This window comes from Dicentrarchus labrax, unplaced genomic scaffold (genome assembly GCF_905237075.1).
Source record: "Dicentrarchus labrax unplaced genomic scaffold, dlabrax2021, whole genome shotgun sequence".
In the NCBI taxonomy this organism is placed as follows: Eukaryota; Metazoa; Chordata; class Actinopteri; family Moronidae; genus Dicentrarchus; species Dicentrarchus labrax.
The window spans coordinates 19,406,925-19,424,261 of record NW_026136711.1 but is presented as its reverse complement, the minus strand read 5'-3'; the positions used below and the strand labels follow the sequence as shown (position 1 = coordinate 19,424,261).

General features: G+C 39.9%; 1 protein-coding gene across 1 annotated transcript; it reads right to left on the bottom strand.

Moving 5' to 3' along the window:
* Positions 1 to 2,737: 2,737 nt before the first annotated feature.
* fancd2 (FA complementation group D2) lies at positions 2,738 to 16,483 on the bottom strand. The gene is made up of 44 exons (XM_051415189.1): positions 16,363 to 16,483; positions 16,048 to 16,108; positions 15,582 to 15,716; positions 15,414 to 15,481; positions 15,230 to 15,336; positions 15,025 to 15,082; positions 14,815 to 14,867; positions 14,610 to 14,688; positions 14,294 to 14,418; positions 14,108 to 14,195; positions 13,912 to 14,016; positions 13,704 to 13,804; positions 13,447 to 13,558; positions 13,281 to 13,316; positions 12,891 to 13,037; positions 12,637 to 12,771; positions 12,399 to 12,530; positions 12,160 to 12,267; positions 11,962 to 12,071; positions 11,801 to 11,855; positions 11,230 to 11,349; positions 11,001 to 11,074; positions 10,759 to 10,902; positions 10,059 to 10,159; positions 9,837 to 9,952; positions 9,638 to 9,746; positions 9,446 to 9,544; positions 9,256 to 9,350; positions 9,026 to 9,181; positions 8,672 to 8,788; positions 8,236 to 8,364; positions 8,025 to 8,143; positions 7,771 to 7,881; positions 7,374 to 7,504; positions 7,188 to 7,287; positions 6,285 to 6,407; positions 6,048 to 6,141; positions 5,696 to 5,767; positions 5,435 to 5,473; positions 5,278 to 5,352; positions 4,691 to 4,765; positions 4,367 to 4,513; positions 4,178 to 4,285; positions 2,738 to 3,229 (listed from the first exon to the last, which is right to left on the bottom strand). The coding sequence occupies exons 2-44, from the start codon at positions 16,106 to 16,108 to the stop codon at positions 3,131 to 3,133; spliced, it is 4,368 nt and encodes a 1,455-aa protein (XP_051271149.1). The 5' UTR covers positions 16,363 to 16,483; the 3' UTR covers positions 2,738 to 3,130.
* Positions 16,484 to 17,337: the final 854 nt, after the last annotated feature.

Below are 17,337 nucleotides of genomic sequence, written 5' to 3'. Positions count from 1 at the left end.
AAAGAATGTCGGTGCTGTCAGACAGTTTGTAGCGACGCCTTTTGGTTTTGGGAACTGTGGAGTCAAACAATAAATGTTTTGTTCAACCAGGATTGCAAAGTCCTGCTGCCCTCGAGTTCTTCAAACTATGGAAATTCATTAAGAACGAAATATGCAGCGAATCCAGTGGATTTGAGACATATTTGTAAGCTCAGGACAAGTTTTAAGAACATGTTTGGACAGAATTAATGGTGTGATAGATCTAGTAAAGCTTTCTTTGCTACAGTATGTTTGAAGTCATCAGTTTTGGCAGTTAATTAGTCCGGAAACCATTTTCTCATTTTCTCTCATTTCCATTTTTATGAATTAGTATGGCGATGCCAGGCTGGCAGTTTATATGCCTGCCTTAAAGCTGCATTAGTCCATGTTTGGCCACTAGTGAGTAGAAAACTACCAAAACAAGCTGAACCATATGGCTGCCTTAGTAAAGGTCCTACCTGGACCAAGGATCTGAGTTGGGTCTAAATTGTTTTCAGTTAAATCGGGTTAGAGCTCTGCTATCAGCTCTGGCCATCGACAGTATACAGGTAAAGTGGATAGAGCTTCTGGGTCTTTGATAATCCTGCATTCTTTCTAATGGCCAGCATGGAGAAGCTCCATGGGCTGCAAAAACGACGTCCTATAGTACTGAGTCTTATGGGGAACTAAACCTACTTGTCACTTGATGTATTACCTCAGTAAACGTTTTTTCTAATGAGTTTATGGTCTCAATCACTAATTTCAAGTCTTCTTCCTTGATGTTCATTTTGTAAATTATGGTGACATTTAGAGTACAATAGAGGATGAAACAGGGTATGCTTAATTGACAAGTCACTCTCAGTGAGTCTGTCCAGCACACCACACAAAACTCCGATCGAACTGTCGAACTAGGCAGTGCTGATGGTTGCTGCATTGCCTATTTCTCACCTTATTCCATACTTCGGTTCCATTTAGTGGGGCAGCCTTTCCAGCGAGCCAACATGCACAATAGGACCATCCTTACTCTGTTTGAACAGAACTGAACCTTAATTAGTATCATTGATGACACCTGTGTTTACCCTACTACTCTATGTCAAAATGGCCGCTGTGAAAAAGGTTGATTTCTTAGTTATTTTTAAATCTTTAAAGTGTAGACTCAAACAGCCAGATACAGTATCAGCATCTACATACCTAAATCTGGTTACTGGGCTATGTGTCAAAATTTAGAATATGCTGGAATATCTTAAAGATATAGGCACCAGAGAGCACCATGAGGAAAAATCCACCCTTAATATTAATTCATGTGCACAACAACAAGTCTGTTTTGAGATGAGCAGAGGGACAGGTTTTAGTAATGAGTTCATCTTGGGACAGAAGAGAGTAATGGAAAAACGTACTTACATACTGGGGTATGTGGACCAGCAAAGTTCCAGTTTAGGGAGACGTCAGTTTAGAAATGTTGACTTTAGTGTCTAAATAGTTTGGAATAATATATGTAAATGCTGTTTTATGGTGGATTTTTCCTTCAACACCCAAGAATTCTTTTGCAATCTCCTTACCACGAGCTCTCGAGGAGACAGATGTGGCTGAGTGGCTAAGTTTGTTGCCAATTTTATTAATTGGCAATTTGGGATTAAAGGTTATAAAAGCAGCATTCTATAAAGGGTCATTCAATTTAGTTTTGTTTATTGTTGATACACAATGTTTTTGTATTAACTGCCTTATGTTGCTTGTCTGAAACTAGGACACTGAAAACTTATATTTTTGACCTTAAATGGGTCTTTCTTGTTAAATAACAGCTAGATAAACAAATAAAAAGAGATGCTGCTGTATATTGAAATAGATAGTTGTTAGCCTCTGGAGAGACTAAAAAGGACTAAAAAGACACAACTGACACATTGAGCCTATAGAGGATGTCTGTGTGCCCCATTTATGACATAATGCATCATCAATATAAGCCCTCTTATAGCCCGCTAAAAGGATTTGTCACAGAGAACTGAGAAGCATGCATTTAAAAGCTGGTATGATTTTTAAACTAGAAATAGTAGTTTTTGCAAACTTCTGCAGATGACTACTTGATTAAAGCAATAAAGAAAAAGACTCACGCCTGGATGTTCCTCTTGGTTTTTGTTACAAGTCTGCTTTATTACAATGTCATGCAAAAGATTTTCTTGAATTTCACTTATAACGAATCCTCGCGTCTGTGTAATAATAGTTTAAGTCATCTTTCAAATCCTATTTTATGTGTTCACAAATTAGTCTCCAGGACTTCAGAGTATCAGAGATTTCTTGCCTTCATTTAAATCTTACGCTTATTGTTGCTGTCCCTCATTATGGGATTTTCCAGGAACAAAGATCTCAGTGTTTAGTCTGTGTACAGTGGGGTGCTTTTCCCAAGCTCAATTAGTTTTTGCCCTTTAAAAAAAATAAAAAAAATACATGGAAGTCAGTGTTCTCACATGTTTAAAAATGATTTCTTTGTCATTGTAAAAGTGTAATTATGGGGGAAAGAAACGAGAAAAAGACACCTAATAAACCTTCCCTGTTTATCACACACAATACCTTGGAGAGTGATGGCCTCTAAATAAAAAATAATAATTTTCATCATTCTTAATTTATTTATATATCAATTTTGTCAAGCTGTTTACTTATATATATTACTGTATTTCATGTCTAAAAAAATATTTTTCATAGGGACTATTTGAAATATTTTAATAATGAATAACTTATCAGACCAAAACAATGTCTCAAAAATCTTTATTTTATTTTCTCAGCAAACAAATAGAAAGAAAGACAGAGAAAACAATTTTTTTTCAAACCAAACCTACTGTGAAAACACCTCATTATTCAGCATGTTTTATTTATTTATTTATATTCAACAGAAAATAAAAACAATAAAAGTACATAAATGTATTTTTTAATGTGCTTGCAGTGAATACAAGAATTGTGACTATATGTTGATATTATTGATCCTATACCTGCACACTGAGAAGCAGTATTCAATACATTTAGAGTTTTGATGTAAAAAGACAAACTCATTGGCATTTGAACCGTCAAAAGCTGATATACAAATGGGGGTTTTACCCAAATGCAAAAGTTTAAAATCTAAACCAGCAGTTTACTGTTCTGTAACTTATAAAGTGTCAGAGTCAGAGTCGTCCACAATATCATCTTGATCCACATCTTCTTCTATGTTGACCTTCTTACTTTCCTCAGAGTCAATCTCCAGGGCCTGATGGAAAGCACATGAAAAACATTTATTTTTTTAATATATCACAAGAAACAAAGACAACTTAAACATAGGACAGTCAGGTCCACATGAAAAACATCTGGCAAACATGCAAAATTAAAGCTATTAACCTTCTTGTATAAAGCAGCATCAGGAAGAAACTACATACCGAACTGATACCGTATCAAATGTTTTCTGTTTACTGTGTCAGCCACCAATCATTAGCATGCTGGAGAGCTCTGCCGGTTATCTTATCAGCCCACTGCCCTCTACTGTTTCTACTGCCTGTTAACTGACCTGTATGGTTTAAACTTCACAAAGTAATGGCTGAGTCAGCAGCGGTTGAAGCATGGTGACTGGCTGGCTTATGAAACGGACTTCATTACTACTGTGTGCTGCTTATCCCCTCAAATAGAACCTGTGTTGTGGTCCCCACACCTGAAAATCTTTTCAGCACCTTAAGGCTTACTCACACATTACCCTAACTGATACTGTAATTTATTTACATTCTTTGTTTAGTTTTATGAAAAAGTTTTTATTCACTTACTCAGTATTGTTCCTCTTTTTACTTTTGTGTACAGGGTACATTGACTTTCTTGTATGCCGCAGAATGTCCAAAATTCCAGGACCCCCAGGTTGTTTTGAAACAACAGTTCACACTACAAAGTCTATAGTATAGTATAGTATAGTATAGTATAAAATACCTGTTGAGCACTGAAGTTCAGACCATTTTAAGTTTTTTTTAAGTCAACTAATCCTTGTTCAAGTCGCTGCTGTCTTAAACTTTTGCAGAATCAAACCATAGGCCCTATCAATAACAATAGCAGTCTATACAAATAGCAATAATCTATTGTCATACTTGATAAATAAATTGGAACAAATCTGCCAATCCTAATTCCTGTATCAGATGTGAACATAATGCTGTCTAAGAACGATGGAAATGGCAGGTACCTCATCCTCTGACTGTTCCTGAGGCAGCAGTAAAGGTTGCTCGTCGTCATCATCATCATCATCATCCTCCTCACTTTCTTGTGACCTCTGAGAAAGAATCTCTTCGCCCTGCAGCAAACATTGTTCCTTTAAGTGGATGACTCAGATATGAACAGAGACACATACAAGTGATGTTCAGTAATGTTTTACCTTCAGGTTGCGATTCTTCAGGTTGCCAATCCAAAATGCCTCCTGACAGTTGTTGAGCATCAGCATGGCCTTCACTCTGTAAACAAACAGCTCCAGGCTCTTCTTTAAGGCTGGTACGTGGTTGGTCAGGCTTGTATCCTGGAGAATCTGAGCACCAACACATTATCACAAGGCTACTTATAGAGCACCTGCAGATTGATACATGCACTGCCCCAGTCTCTGACTGTGTTTTCTTTAATTTTAAAGGATTGGATTGTACTGCTGGGTTGCTTTGAAACTAAAAACTTAATGATAAATAAGCTGTAAACTGTGATCTGTAACTACCTTCGAATGTCCACACATGTGATGGAGCTGACGGGTGCTGAGCTGGAAGGTTTTCAGCAGGCTCTGGACATCCTCCTTAAAAAGACAAAGTATCACCATCACCTCACTGGAGAGACTTACATTTGCATGTTTTTACACAAATATTCATTTTTTCTTTGCTTAGTCATGCTCTAGTGTCAACTCATGTTTGAATTATGGCATCAGAAGCAGAAAACATGCACTCACATTATATAAAGCAAGGTACGGTTTGCTCAGGGGTAAACTAGAGAATATTATGTAAGTACTCTGGCATATCTAAATGCTTGTATATAAAAAATATATTTCTCTTAATAACCAACAACATTCATAAACTATATTCATTAGATTAGCACTACAAAATGTCATGAGCCTGTTTATTAAATTATACTTATATTAAATCAGGAACAAGGCCAATTCTCTTGAGTCAAGTGTACTGTATTTGTGTTTTGTTTGCAGAAATAATAACATCAAGTTGAACTATTTAACACCACAAGGCCATACTTTTACACAATTTAACAGATTGATATGACATTCTATAGCTGTATTAGGTGACAGGATTCCATGAGTACCTTGTGCTTTTTGAAACTGTTGTCCAGTAGTGGCATTCCCAACTTCAGGAAAGACTCCAGGAAAAGGCGGCCATACTACCGATAAAAACATGGTAATCAGTTAATAGGAAGAGACAGAAGCTTCACCTGGATGTGAAATCTCTTTCAGCCAGCTCACCTTTAGGCATACATTGAGCACCGGCCTCGAATCAAACACCTGTAAAAAGGGATTAGAGGACACACATGAATGTTATAATGGCTAACACATATTAGATGGGATAAAAGTGATGAGATTCAATGGTAATGATTATAAAGTGGCACATGTAATTTAACCCACAGTAGGAGTTCCTAAAAATGAAAACTATATCAAAGAATATCTGAGATGAGGTCAAATGTAAAAAATCAGTAGATTCACAACCATTAGATTATGTTAACAGACCTTAACCAGGTTGACCAAGATATGAAAATCTCTGACAGCCAGGTTCCATGTCAGCAGCTTCTCACTCTGAGCCTTAAAGGAAGACATTGGTTACATGTTTTAAAAGTTAAAAACACACAAAAAATATCCTCTCACTTATGGTAATTATTTGAAAACAAATTCTGCACTATAGACTAATTTACAGTTTGAAGTTGCACTTATAAACAAATTGGCATTCACAAATGTTTAAAAGTATCACTGTTGTTTTAGTAGATGTGTAGTTAGTAGTGTTTTGTGGCTTTGATTATATTGAGGTCTAAGGTATACTGTATGCAGGAGAACACACTGTACAGTTCGACACCTAGGGGCTGACCTCAGTGTTGTCACTGATTTTGCAAGCAGGAATCTTCCTGACAGCTTTTTCCAGCACTGCCATCAACACTTTATAGAACACCAGGAATGTCTGTCTGAAGGGAAAAATAAAATAACAGAAAAATGAACAACATAATAATAACAATATGGACTTTTGTATAATCACCAACTCACAAGTGACCGTCCATTTTGCTCTAAGATAACTAAGCATAAAGGACTGATGGAATTGAGTATCTACCTGCTTAGAGTCGGCCATGATGCTGAGCTCTCATCTTTTGATGCATTAAGGAGTTCAGGGATTCCTTCTCCAGCTATTTCCTCCACAGCCTTCAGAACATCATCAACATGTCCCAGGTAGATGCTGCAGAGAGAAGACGAAGACATCATAATTAAACATTTAAGATGCTTGCCCTCAATTATAACAGTACCATATATGATAAGAAATGGTGTTAATTAGTGATTTTGTACTTATTAAATGAGCTAACACGTCTAGGTGCTTTGGAAGAAGGATGGGATCAACCATGTATGGTCGAGAGAGTGAAATAATTCTGATTTTATGAATTCCTTCAAAGTTTAACATTAATGTTTTGTGTAACACTGAACAAAGTCCAGACTTCATTTATTTACTAAGTGGCAAATACACTACACTACTTGTGAGGTATGCAGAGGGACAGTACACCATCCTGGAGTCAATACTTGTTTGTTTGCTTTTTACTGTACTGCAGTATAAACATTTGTTAAAGAGCCGTAAGTCATTTCCCTAAGCAGTTTGCATTGCAAATAACATCACACAAACAAGCGTACAAAAGACACACACAAAACAAGGAATGGTTTTTAGAGGTTCGCTCCTGAGGTATTTGTTCAATGCATCAATAATTTATGTGCTTTAATTTAATTACTTTTACATTATTGACTTATTGTGAAGGATTCACACAAACAAAGTACTTTCTGTACTGCAACTTCTTCTTACTTATTGTCCATCATATATACCGATACCAATAGATGTGTGACGAGCTAAAATCCAGTGCCACTGTGTCAGTAAGGCTCTAATACTAGCATCTTGGTCGGGTTCCATCCATTGTGCATGCAACATTTGGTTTTGTTTTGTTTTGTGCAAGATGGCTATTTATGACAGACACACCTTAGGAGAGTGTGAAGCGCTTCATTGAATTTGTTCCCTCGCTCCTTTTCTCCATTGGCCGTCACCCAGTCTTGGCTTAGGAAACATTTTGCCAGGGAAGCTGTGAGGAAAATCAGCCAATCATCATCACAGTCACATTGGATAGTAGACAAGTTGATTTAAATGAGGCAACATGTGGCGACTCACCGGTCTGCTCTCTGTAGATAGCAGGGTTCCCTTCCTTCTCTGTCACAGTGGACAGAAGCTGGGAGAGACACAGGGCTGTGCTGAGATTTGGCATTGTGCTGCGGAAGTTCACCAGGTATGCAAAGCTGTGTCTAAACAAAAGAAAAATGGGGCAAAGACACAAAAACACAACTAAAACCATTGTAAAGGTGTCTTGTTCCCCCCTGGGCCCATGGATATTAAATAATACATTTATTACAATTACTACGTCTATTGTATTGCAAAGAATGGCTTTTCATTCATTCATTTCACTTGAAACTGTAAATTTGTAATTCTTATGTTTACTGGTCTTCCAGAGCAAAAAAGATGCTGAGTTTAGCAGTGGAAGGACACCAAAGCTCCAAACGTTATCACTCACTTTACAAGCTGCTCCAGGGTCAACTCAGCACCTCCCTCTTTTAATCGCCCAGCCAGAACTCCCAGAGCCTTCTTCAGTAAGCTCCGCTGTCCTGGCTGGCTGAATCCAGACCTGACAAGTACACACACACACAAAGACATACATTAGGGACGAAACTGAACAGGAGACACTGCCACTTACTGTTGCTCTGACATTTCATACACTTGAAATATTTTATGTCTGACATAAAAGTCAGTGGTACTGTTTCTCCTCACCAGCTGAAGGTGGCGTTCAGGACCTGCAGGAGCAGCTGGTAGCCCGATGACATCAGCTGGTGCTCCTGAATATCTGTGGCTGGTCCGTCCACAACACCGTTGTTCTCAGACAACAGCGTCTGTGGGAAAACAAAACACAGCAAATCCTATAGGCAAATGGAATGAAGAGACAAGGTCTTCTCTCATATTTACAAATTGTTTGTGACTGTACCTGAAAATGGTTGTGGCAGTTCTCTAGGTGTGAACAGAGGGTAGGCAGCAGCTCGACGCAGCAGGAAGCAATATCCTTGGAGCTCCTTTGTTGTAGATGGGAGAAGCCCACACTCTTATCAGTCCTTCCCTGCAGAAAGGAAAGAAAATACTTTAAGTTTTGTATCACATAAGTATGCATATTACAGTTTTTTTTTCTTATTTCAAAGTTTCTTGAAGCACAGATTCAGAAAGTTTACTTCAGGCCTTCATTTTATCTGCCTTCACAAAAATATCTGGAAAAATAATAATGAATATTACAGTGCTTGAACTGACATTAAACTAAAATGTGTACTGTTTATTGTGGCACATGAACAGTTTTTCCCGCAGACATTGTCAAACACAGTGATAACCTCTCTAATCTGTGTTTGTCACTGTATGCATCAGCTTTTCTGTACCTTAAAGAAAGGGGCTCTCTTGGCAGGGGCGGCTGTAAGACTGAACTCCACTTTGCGAAGCATGTCCTCCAGCAGGAAAACCAGCTCAGCAGGACCCAGCAGAACCTCCTCTCGCACCTGAATCATGTAAGAATATTAGAAGAGATCTATAACTTCCTGTGCATTAATGTATGTGGGGCAAAGATTTGTGCAATAGATTAGAACCAGCACTTGCTGACATAGATGACATTGGTTTCACTACAATCAAAATGAATTGCTATGCTTCCAAAAAGTGATCTCAGTGAGTATGAAGGCAATTGAAGACCTCTTTTACATTCACTTTAATAAGAAAACAACACTTATTCCTTTTCCTACCTTTGTGTGGAGCTCAGAGTCCAACACTGAGCGGGACAGCAAGCCACACTGCAGTACACTAAGCACCTCCATGTCCAACTCTCTGAAAAACGGTCTGTAGGACACCAGACTGACACCTTGCCGGATCTCCTTTTCTTTTTCCTTCTCTGGTTGCTCCTTTTGCACAAGCAGAATCACCTTTTAGCTCAGTTATATTAAATATGAGATGAATGTGAGAGGTCAAGATTTACCTGCTGCGTTTTGTCTGCGTCAGTTGTCTCATCAAGCTGAGAGCTGCTCTCTGAGGAATTCTTAACAGGGGCCTTCCTCTTCTTTCCTGTGCCCTCTAAATGACATATGATAATTATGTAAGCACTTATTTACTTATACAGAGTATTTAGTTTCAATAACATGGAGTAAAATATCTCCTGTTCGTCTCACCTTTCTTTGCCTTATTCCCAGGAGCAGTGGAACTAAGTATAAACCCATCTGTGCTTTCGCCATCAAAGTTGGCAACAGGTGGAACAAAGCCGGTTGTTCCTGAAACACATGTTAAAAAGTAGAATTGATACCACATGGCATAAAGATTGGGGAGATTTGTAGATCCCCAGTATTGGTGGATCAAAAACCCACCTGCCAAAGCCCTCTCCAACAGTGTCTGGAGGTACGTGATGTTCTGCAGACGACTCATCACTTTCACCTTCATCTCAATTTCTTTTTGTCTACAGAATGCATTAACGACCTATCACAAAGACACGGCTTTAGTCACATATCTTCTACCCTTAAGAAAAAAGTTGCACGCATCAGTAAAACCCATTTGACATGCAGTTACCTCTCTGAACCAGTTGATGGTGTGAAACAGCAAAGTACAGAGGAACTCCCTCTCAGCTTTTGACAGGCTCTCTATTTTCTCTACTACGCCCATATCTGTCAGGATCAGCGGGCAGCCTGTGTTCCAGGAAATGTTAACACACAGACACAGGTTATTTTTGCATCCACAGAAATGATAACAAACTGGTTTCCAAGAGAAATTTGCAACTTCCAACTTCCTCACCCAGCAGGGCGTCGATCTCCTCGAGGTCGCCCTGGTGCTGTTTTTCCTCACAGAGTCTCAGGAGGCGGAAAAATGGTGAGAGACAGAGAGGAGAGACTCGCCTGCCCCCAAAGAATACATGGAGAAACACATTCAACACCTCACTCATAGCATGCAGGTTTTTAAGATATATACAATAAACTCACATAGTAAATCTGACCATATTGCAAGTGAAATAGATACACTGATCAGCAATAACATTATGACCACTGACAGGTGAAGTGAATAACACTGATTATCTGGTTATCATGGCTCCTGTCAGTGCCAGAGCGACCTTGACAAGGGCCAGATTGTGATGGCTAGACGACTGGGTCAGAGCATCTCCAGAACCGCAGCTCTTGTGGGGTGTTCCCGGTCTGCAGTGGTCAGTACCTATCAGAAGTGGTCCAAGGAAGGGAAAGCAGTGAACCGGAGACAGGGTCATGGGGGGCCAAGGCTCACTGATGCATGTTGGGAGTGAAGGCTGGCCCGTGTGGTCCAATCCAACAGATGAGCTACAGTAGCTCAAACTGCTGAAAGAGTTAATGCTGGTTCTGATAGAAAAGTATCAGAACACACAGTGTATCGCAGTTTGTTGCATATGGGGCTGCATAGCTGCAGACCAGGTGGTCATATTGTTATGGCTGATCAGGGAATATTTTTAATTATGTTGCTGACTGACTTGTTTGCCTTCTTGGTTTGACTCTGCTGTTCTCCTTTGTTCTGGATGTCGTTGGCCAGCAAAGGCAAAAGGTTGATGGCAATGCCTCCCTGACTCTCCTCCTCATCCAGGTTGTACATCACATTTGCTGGAAAGGGAAAGGAGCTGAGATACACATGTAGGAGGGATTAATGACACTAGTTACAGGAATAAATATTGTGTTTAAATGTTATTTTGTGTGCTGCCAGCTGTCCATCACTAACCCCAATATGTCTGGCCCTAGATCCACCACAAAGTCATCCTGGAAATCATCCAGAACACTCTTTGCAATCGTTTCCTGTTGGTAGCAGTACATTACAGGTCAAGAATGCCTAATTGTGACATAATTGCATTTTACAAAGCCAGATGCTTGTCAAGGATGATATCTATATTGAATTCAAAATGTTATAAATCACTAGATAAGAGAATGGTAAATGTTTATTTGAGACACACCTGCACCTGTGGGTCCAGGGTGGAGCTCAGGATCAGGTTAGCCAGTTCATCATAGTACAGAGCTGCAGCCTCAGGTGAGCTTTCACTGCTCGACTTCACCAGCTCCAACAGGGCTGTCACCTGCAACAAGCAACACACACATGCATGAACATTTCTACAGAACAGAAACCTGCCGTTACAGTCACACTGAGCTCCGCTGGCAGATGAAACAAGACTAAGACAAGGTTATTATCAATGTTATAGACAAATAGCAATCGATAAAACACCACTGCATGCAAAAGTAAAGTAAAGATGATGGTAAACACAAATTTGAAAGCCATTTTATTAACTTATAAAAACTAAATAAATGCAAATTAGGAATTTTAGTCACAGGGTTTTGGAGGTTTTTCCCAACACAAATGTAAAAACTGAAGTATTATTTTCCACATTCAGGAGATAATTCCTTACCTCACCTTAGTTAAGCTTATACAAGTTCAACATTTACTGTTGTCCAAATGTACCAGAAGATTGGAATGAAAATCACAAACTGCAATATCTTTGCAAAATCTTTGTTTTAATGCCTAATGTGTACCTGTCTGAATGTCTCCTGGGGTAACGACCCATTCTGTGACTCCTTCGCTTTAAGCCTGGGTGGAAGTGGGGAGTGCAGAGAGAGTGATCAAGAGATAGAGAGATAAAGTGACAGAACACACAAGAAAAATACTCCTTACGTCTCTGAGTAAGAGCCCTTACCTTAAGGCCCCCATGCTGCCTACAATCATAACAGCACCAATGATGCCGATACGCTTGTACTTGGGCACAGTGCTGGAGAGCTGTTTGCGGATCACTATATGCATGTCATCCTGAGGGGAGAAAGAGTAGGTCAGTGTGTGAGAGGAAGACAAGAAAAGGCAGCAAAAGTGTTGGACAAAAAGACGTGTGAATGTGCACCTGGATGTGAGATCCCTGCTGCTGTTGCCCAAAGGCCAGTCTGCTTAGGAGATGGAAGAGTCTGCGGATCTGCTGGGGCGTGAGGTTGTCCATGTAGTCCAAGATTCCCTGTATCAAATTTTGTAAGAACACCATGTGGAACTGCGAGTTTGCGCATACATTTACTTAAATTTTATTTACACGTTGTGGTTTGATTAGCCGTTACAATGGCAGATACTGTACATGGACCACCTCCTTACCTTGACAAAAACAGCATACAGGGCCATTTCTGATGGCTTTTCTGTAACCAGGCCACAGAGCAGCTCCAGAGCCATGTCCACCTCCCCACCCACACCACTGCATACATGGGTCACTAAAGAGCCCACCACTTCCTATAAAACATAATACAGGATGGAATTGAAAAGACTTATATTCAAAAACAGATAAACACAATTATGCACATAAAGTTAAAAAATTAAAAATTAACCCCAAACCCACTTGTTGGCAGTAAGAGTCGAAAGCAGTGAATGAGTGTCGATACATGTGTCCACCGAAAGGCACCACGCAGGGGTCAGGGGAGCGAAGCAAACTCTGAGCCAGGGCCAGGATGGAGGAGAAATACCCTCGCATGACCTAGAGTATAATCATTAATTAACACAATATATTCATCAAATTACCACTACAATCACTACATCAGTATAAAAAAATAAAGTGCAATGCTCTTCTGTCTTTATATTTAGGTTAAGACACACCTGAGCGTAGTCCCTGAAGGTCCTCTGGAGCAGAGACTCCTGGATTAGTCCAGTCCTCACTTTCACCTTCAGCACCCTCTCTGCCCCCCGTCGGCTCTGGTTGGCGTTGGTGGTGTGGAGGATGAACAGCACCAGCAGGTCTATTACCTGACATGTGAGAGCACATTTTAGCGAGAGACATGTAGATTGACATCCAATTCACATAATTTATTGTCCTCTAATACGGCTGAATATAAAAAGACTGAGGTATCTACTGTATATGTAATTATGATTATTTTACATTATCATGATGAAATAATGTTCTCTGTGATTGAAGAGTGAATGATGTATTTTTTTAAGCACTTTTACAAATTTAAATTAATCAGTGTCACCTGAAGAGATGGCACTCACCTTATGGTCCTCCACTTCATCCACAGACTCAATTGCCTGATGAAAAATGACACAGTAAAAGTTCAGTAAGCAACACTAAAATTGAGAAGATTAGAAATAAGAAAAAATAAAAAGCATCTAGTAATCAATTAAAGCAACAGGGATTAAGAACTCATTAATCTCCCACCTTGAGCCAAGCCTCAGATATAGTTTTTTGGAATCTCACTGCTGACTTGATGCCGTCCAATATCAATGCAACGCTGTTCTGGCTGCTGCCAGCTGCTGGTGTGGAAGCAGACCTGCTCCAAGAACAGAGTTATTAGATTAAATCTTCGGGAATAAAATATCCATCTGCTGGCCTACTTCAAAACAGGTTCCTGACTAAATATACTTTCAATATACTGATGTATAGTTGTGAGTGAACTGGAATCTGCATCATCTTACGCTACTGATCCTTTGCTCTTTATGCGGCTCTGGGAGGCCTGCATCACAGGAGGGAGAATGCACTGCTCCAACTCCAGCTTTTTACGAAGATTACACACCACCTACACCCAGGACAAAAAACACGCCTCAGACTTCCAAGTACCAGAACAACCAGAACATAATCACAATATTATGTTCTTTCATATGCACAATGCCGTAGAGCTCTGACCTCATATGCATCAGAGGCTGAGACAGAGTGCAGGATGAACTTGACCACCACAGGCAGGTCTTCCAGTTGCACTGCAGCTAAAGTGGCCATTACGGCTCCACGAACCTGAGAAAGCACATAGTACCAGGTAACTACACAGGGACATTCTCCTGGCCTTTAATTAATCACCAAAAATAAGTGTAATAGTGTGTGTTACCTCAGTGAGTAATGAAGAACTAAGATTGAGACTAGAGAGGGCATCCAGGATGGGGACAGTCAACTGAGTGTTCTCCTGGAGTAAAGAGCTACAGCGAACACAGATGAAAATAGCAGTAAGTATAATCAGTAACTCTGAAACCACACATGCAGTACAAGAACTGTAGTAGGGATGTGCTGCACACACTTGAGCTCTCTGGCTATATCATTGTGCTGGGAGTCTTCCAGTATCTCTGGCATGCTGGTGATGATGTCCCGCTGAACCTCCACCGGCGCTACTGACACCAGCTCCATGAGCTTCACTGCTAGTTCCTGCAAATAACAGGCCGCAACCAGGGAATAAATTAACCATCGCACCGCCACTGGGAAATGAGTGTTGGCTGATATGATACATGATTACAGGTCTGATGGAGCAGATCATCAGAAATAAAAACACCTCTAATGACTTTAATGGCTGGGATGACAGTACATGCAACACAACCTATGATCACAGAAATTACCACCTTGCTGTCCACAACTCTGTCTAGCCATTTGAGCTGGTTAATAATTATGCGAGGAATACTGATCCCTCCATCTCCAGAGCTGTGTAAGACAGAAAAAGACGACATTTAGAAAAATAAGACAATGTAGAAAAAAAGTGTGTGTAAAAAATACTACATATATTATATAGTACTTTTGCAGTAAAGTGAACTCATGTGAAATACTGACCCATCAAACATAAATTCAGGGAGTTTCTCGAGCAAGGTGTTAATGATGAAAGTCTGCGTAAAGGAGAAAAGTAGGTTAAGCATCTGTGGAGCATACACTGCACAGTACACGTCTACATGCCTCACAGCAGAGACATTTTGCATTAATTTTTCTGTGTGAAGTCCTTTGTCAAAGGGTTGCCTTTAGCAGGATCTATGCAGAACATCCTACCTGCAGCATCTCAATCCCCAACAGCATGCGTAGCAGACTTTCCTGGAATGTGCTGACACTGCAACACAGAGGAAAACACATCAGTATGTGACACTATACACACCCTTGAAAATAAGTTGAGTCTAGGTCGTAGCTGTACCCCTCAGAAATGTAAGTTCTGCCTAAAGTTGCCTTTATAACCACTGAGTGTTTTTATAACAGTTACCTGGAGTCTCCATCAGGCAACCGTGGGACACAAGGAAGGAGGCAGTTTCTAAACCGCTCAGGGTCCTCGATATGAGACTCCAATCCAGTGGTAAATTCCTGCACAATCTGAGAAATGAAATGTCAATTAATCATAACTGTCTTATACTAAATGCCTCGATTGTGTATAGGGGTGGTGTACTTACCGCAGGGTACCTCGGACTCTTCTGTAGTTTCTGCTGTATCCTCTTTTGGAAAACTACTTGGTCAACAGCTAGAGGAGAAAAAGATAAAGATCGGAAAAATCAGAAGTGGGAAAACTGATTTCATCTACTGGTCTCATATGTTTTGAAACTTAGATTGAGCATATTTACCGATCTCATTGGATGTGCCACCTTGTTTCAAGGTGACACCTGCCTCTCGAAGAAAGATGGCAAATACACTTTCATTGGTCTCTTCTAGAGCAGGTTCCTTTGCTTGGCGACCAGTGCTGCGACTCTTCTTTGCCTCTATAGAGACAAGTTAATAAAATCAGAATAAAAACAGAATACATAAAGACAAACTTCCCCCATATAGACAAATCAGTGAATGAAGGGGATGGGACAGGGTGTATGTTGGTGTAGTCATGCCAGTGAGATATAAAATATGCAGAGGTCCTGTCAGATTATGTCATTCTCCTGTAATACTGATTGTACTCAGTGTGAATAACACAGTTAAAGTTACAGTGTGAAGGGAATCTGGGCATTTGGATATCTTAGGTGGTAAACTTAAATGGGAAATCCTGTACAGGTAGATAGTAAAGAACTGCTGTGATGTGATGTTACATTACATATAACTTACTGGTGGTTGTTGTGGCTCCCTGTCCTTTATCCGCAGAGGAGCGTCGCTTTTTGCGCATCATCTGATAAAATATAAAAGTCAGATGAATTACACCGAGCTGACACCTACGGTAGCAAACAAGCTAGCGTATTTACAAGTTAACTTCACTGAGGAGCTGTGCAGAAAAACACTGTAGCTAGGGTACTAACAGTTAGCTCGTTGAGTAACTTAAGGTAATTCAGTAACTGTAACACAAACATGCCAAAGTATTGACATTATATCGAGGTTATGTTGTTGGCTGTCAGAATCAGGCAGGGTGATAAAAGTGAGACATACGTTTAATGGACAGACGACGATATCACGAGCTCAGTCACCGAAAGTTACCAAACAAACCTCCGCGCCAATGTGCTCAACGCGTCATCAGCCAGTTAGGGACCGTCTCCATGGAGTTTAGTTTAGGTAACGTTAACAGGCGGGGACGGCAACAAATAAACGCCCAATGCGTCAAATAAAGCAGCTACACATTTTATTTATGTTATGTAGCTCGTTTATACTTTAGTCTCTTGACTGTGCTATGAAAAGTCGTTCAACATCACAAGATATTTTATACGGTCTCTCACTTTCTTGTATTTACATACAATTTGGCCGTTGTTGGGCGGGGCTTAGATCTTTGTCGACGACTCTTTCCGGGATACGCCGTGTAAGGAAACCGCACAACCCCTAGAGCGGTGTACCTGCGCAACTACAACGAAGAGTGTACAGTTGCTCAAGATGGTTAACTGCTACCTGCCTCCTTCTTCGGCTCGCTTAGGTTTACAAATGGCATTTTAGCCTGGTAACTAAATGTTTTAAAAAAGAGAACAGACTTTCTTTCTAGCAGCTTAATGAATAAACTGCACCTGCAATAAATTAAGCTATCAGTGTGTGCTGAGTAGTACCCAACAGAATCCGAATCAGTTTAGATATGTGTGCACATACAAGGAATTTGACTCCGGTTTTAGGTTCGTACAGAACTCACAGACCAGTTCCCCCAGACACAGCCCCGCCCAACAACGGCCAGGTATGTAAATGATGAAATAGCAGAAAAGACTAACTAAATATATTCACGATAAATCAAAATTATGAAATACTGTGGAAAAAAATGTATTCACCAGCCGAGTATGATTAGATAAAGTAAAAACTGAGATCTATTAATAAGAATTCTAATAATTTTATCATTTCATAATTTTATCTTGACTAAGTAGGCTTCAGTCGAAATGATGACTTAAATGTCCTACATTTGACTGAGTCATTTTTCTTTACTATTTAATA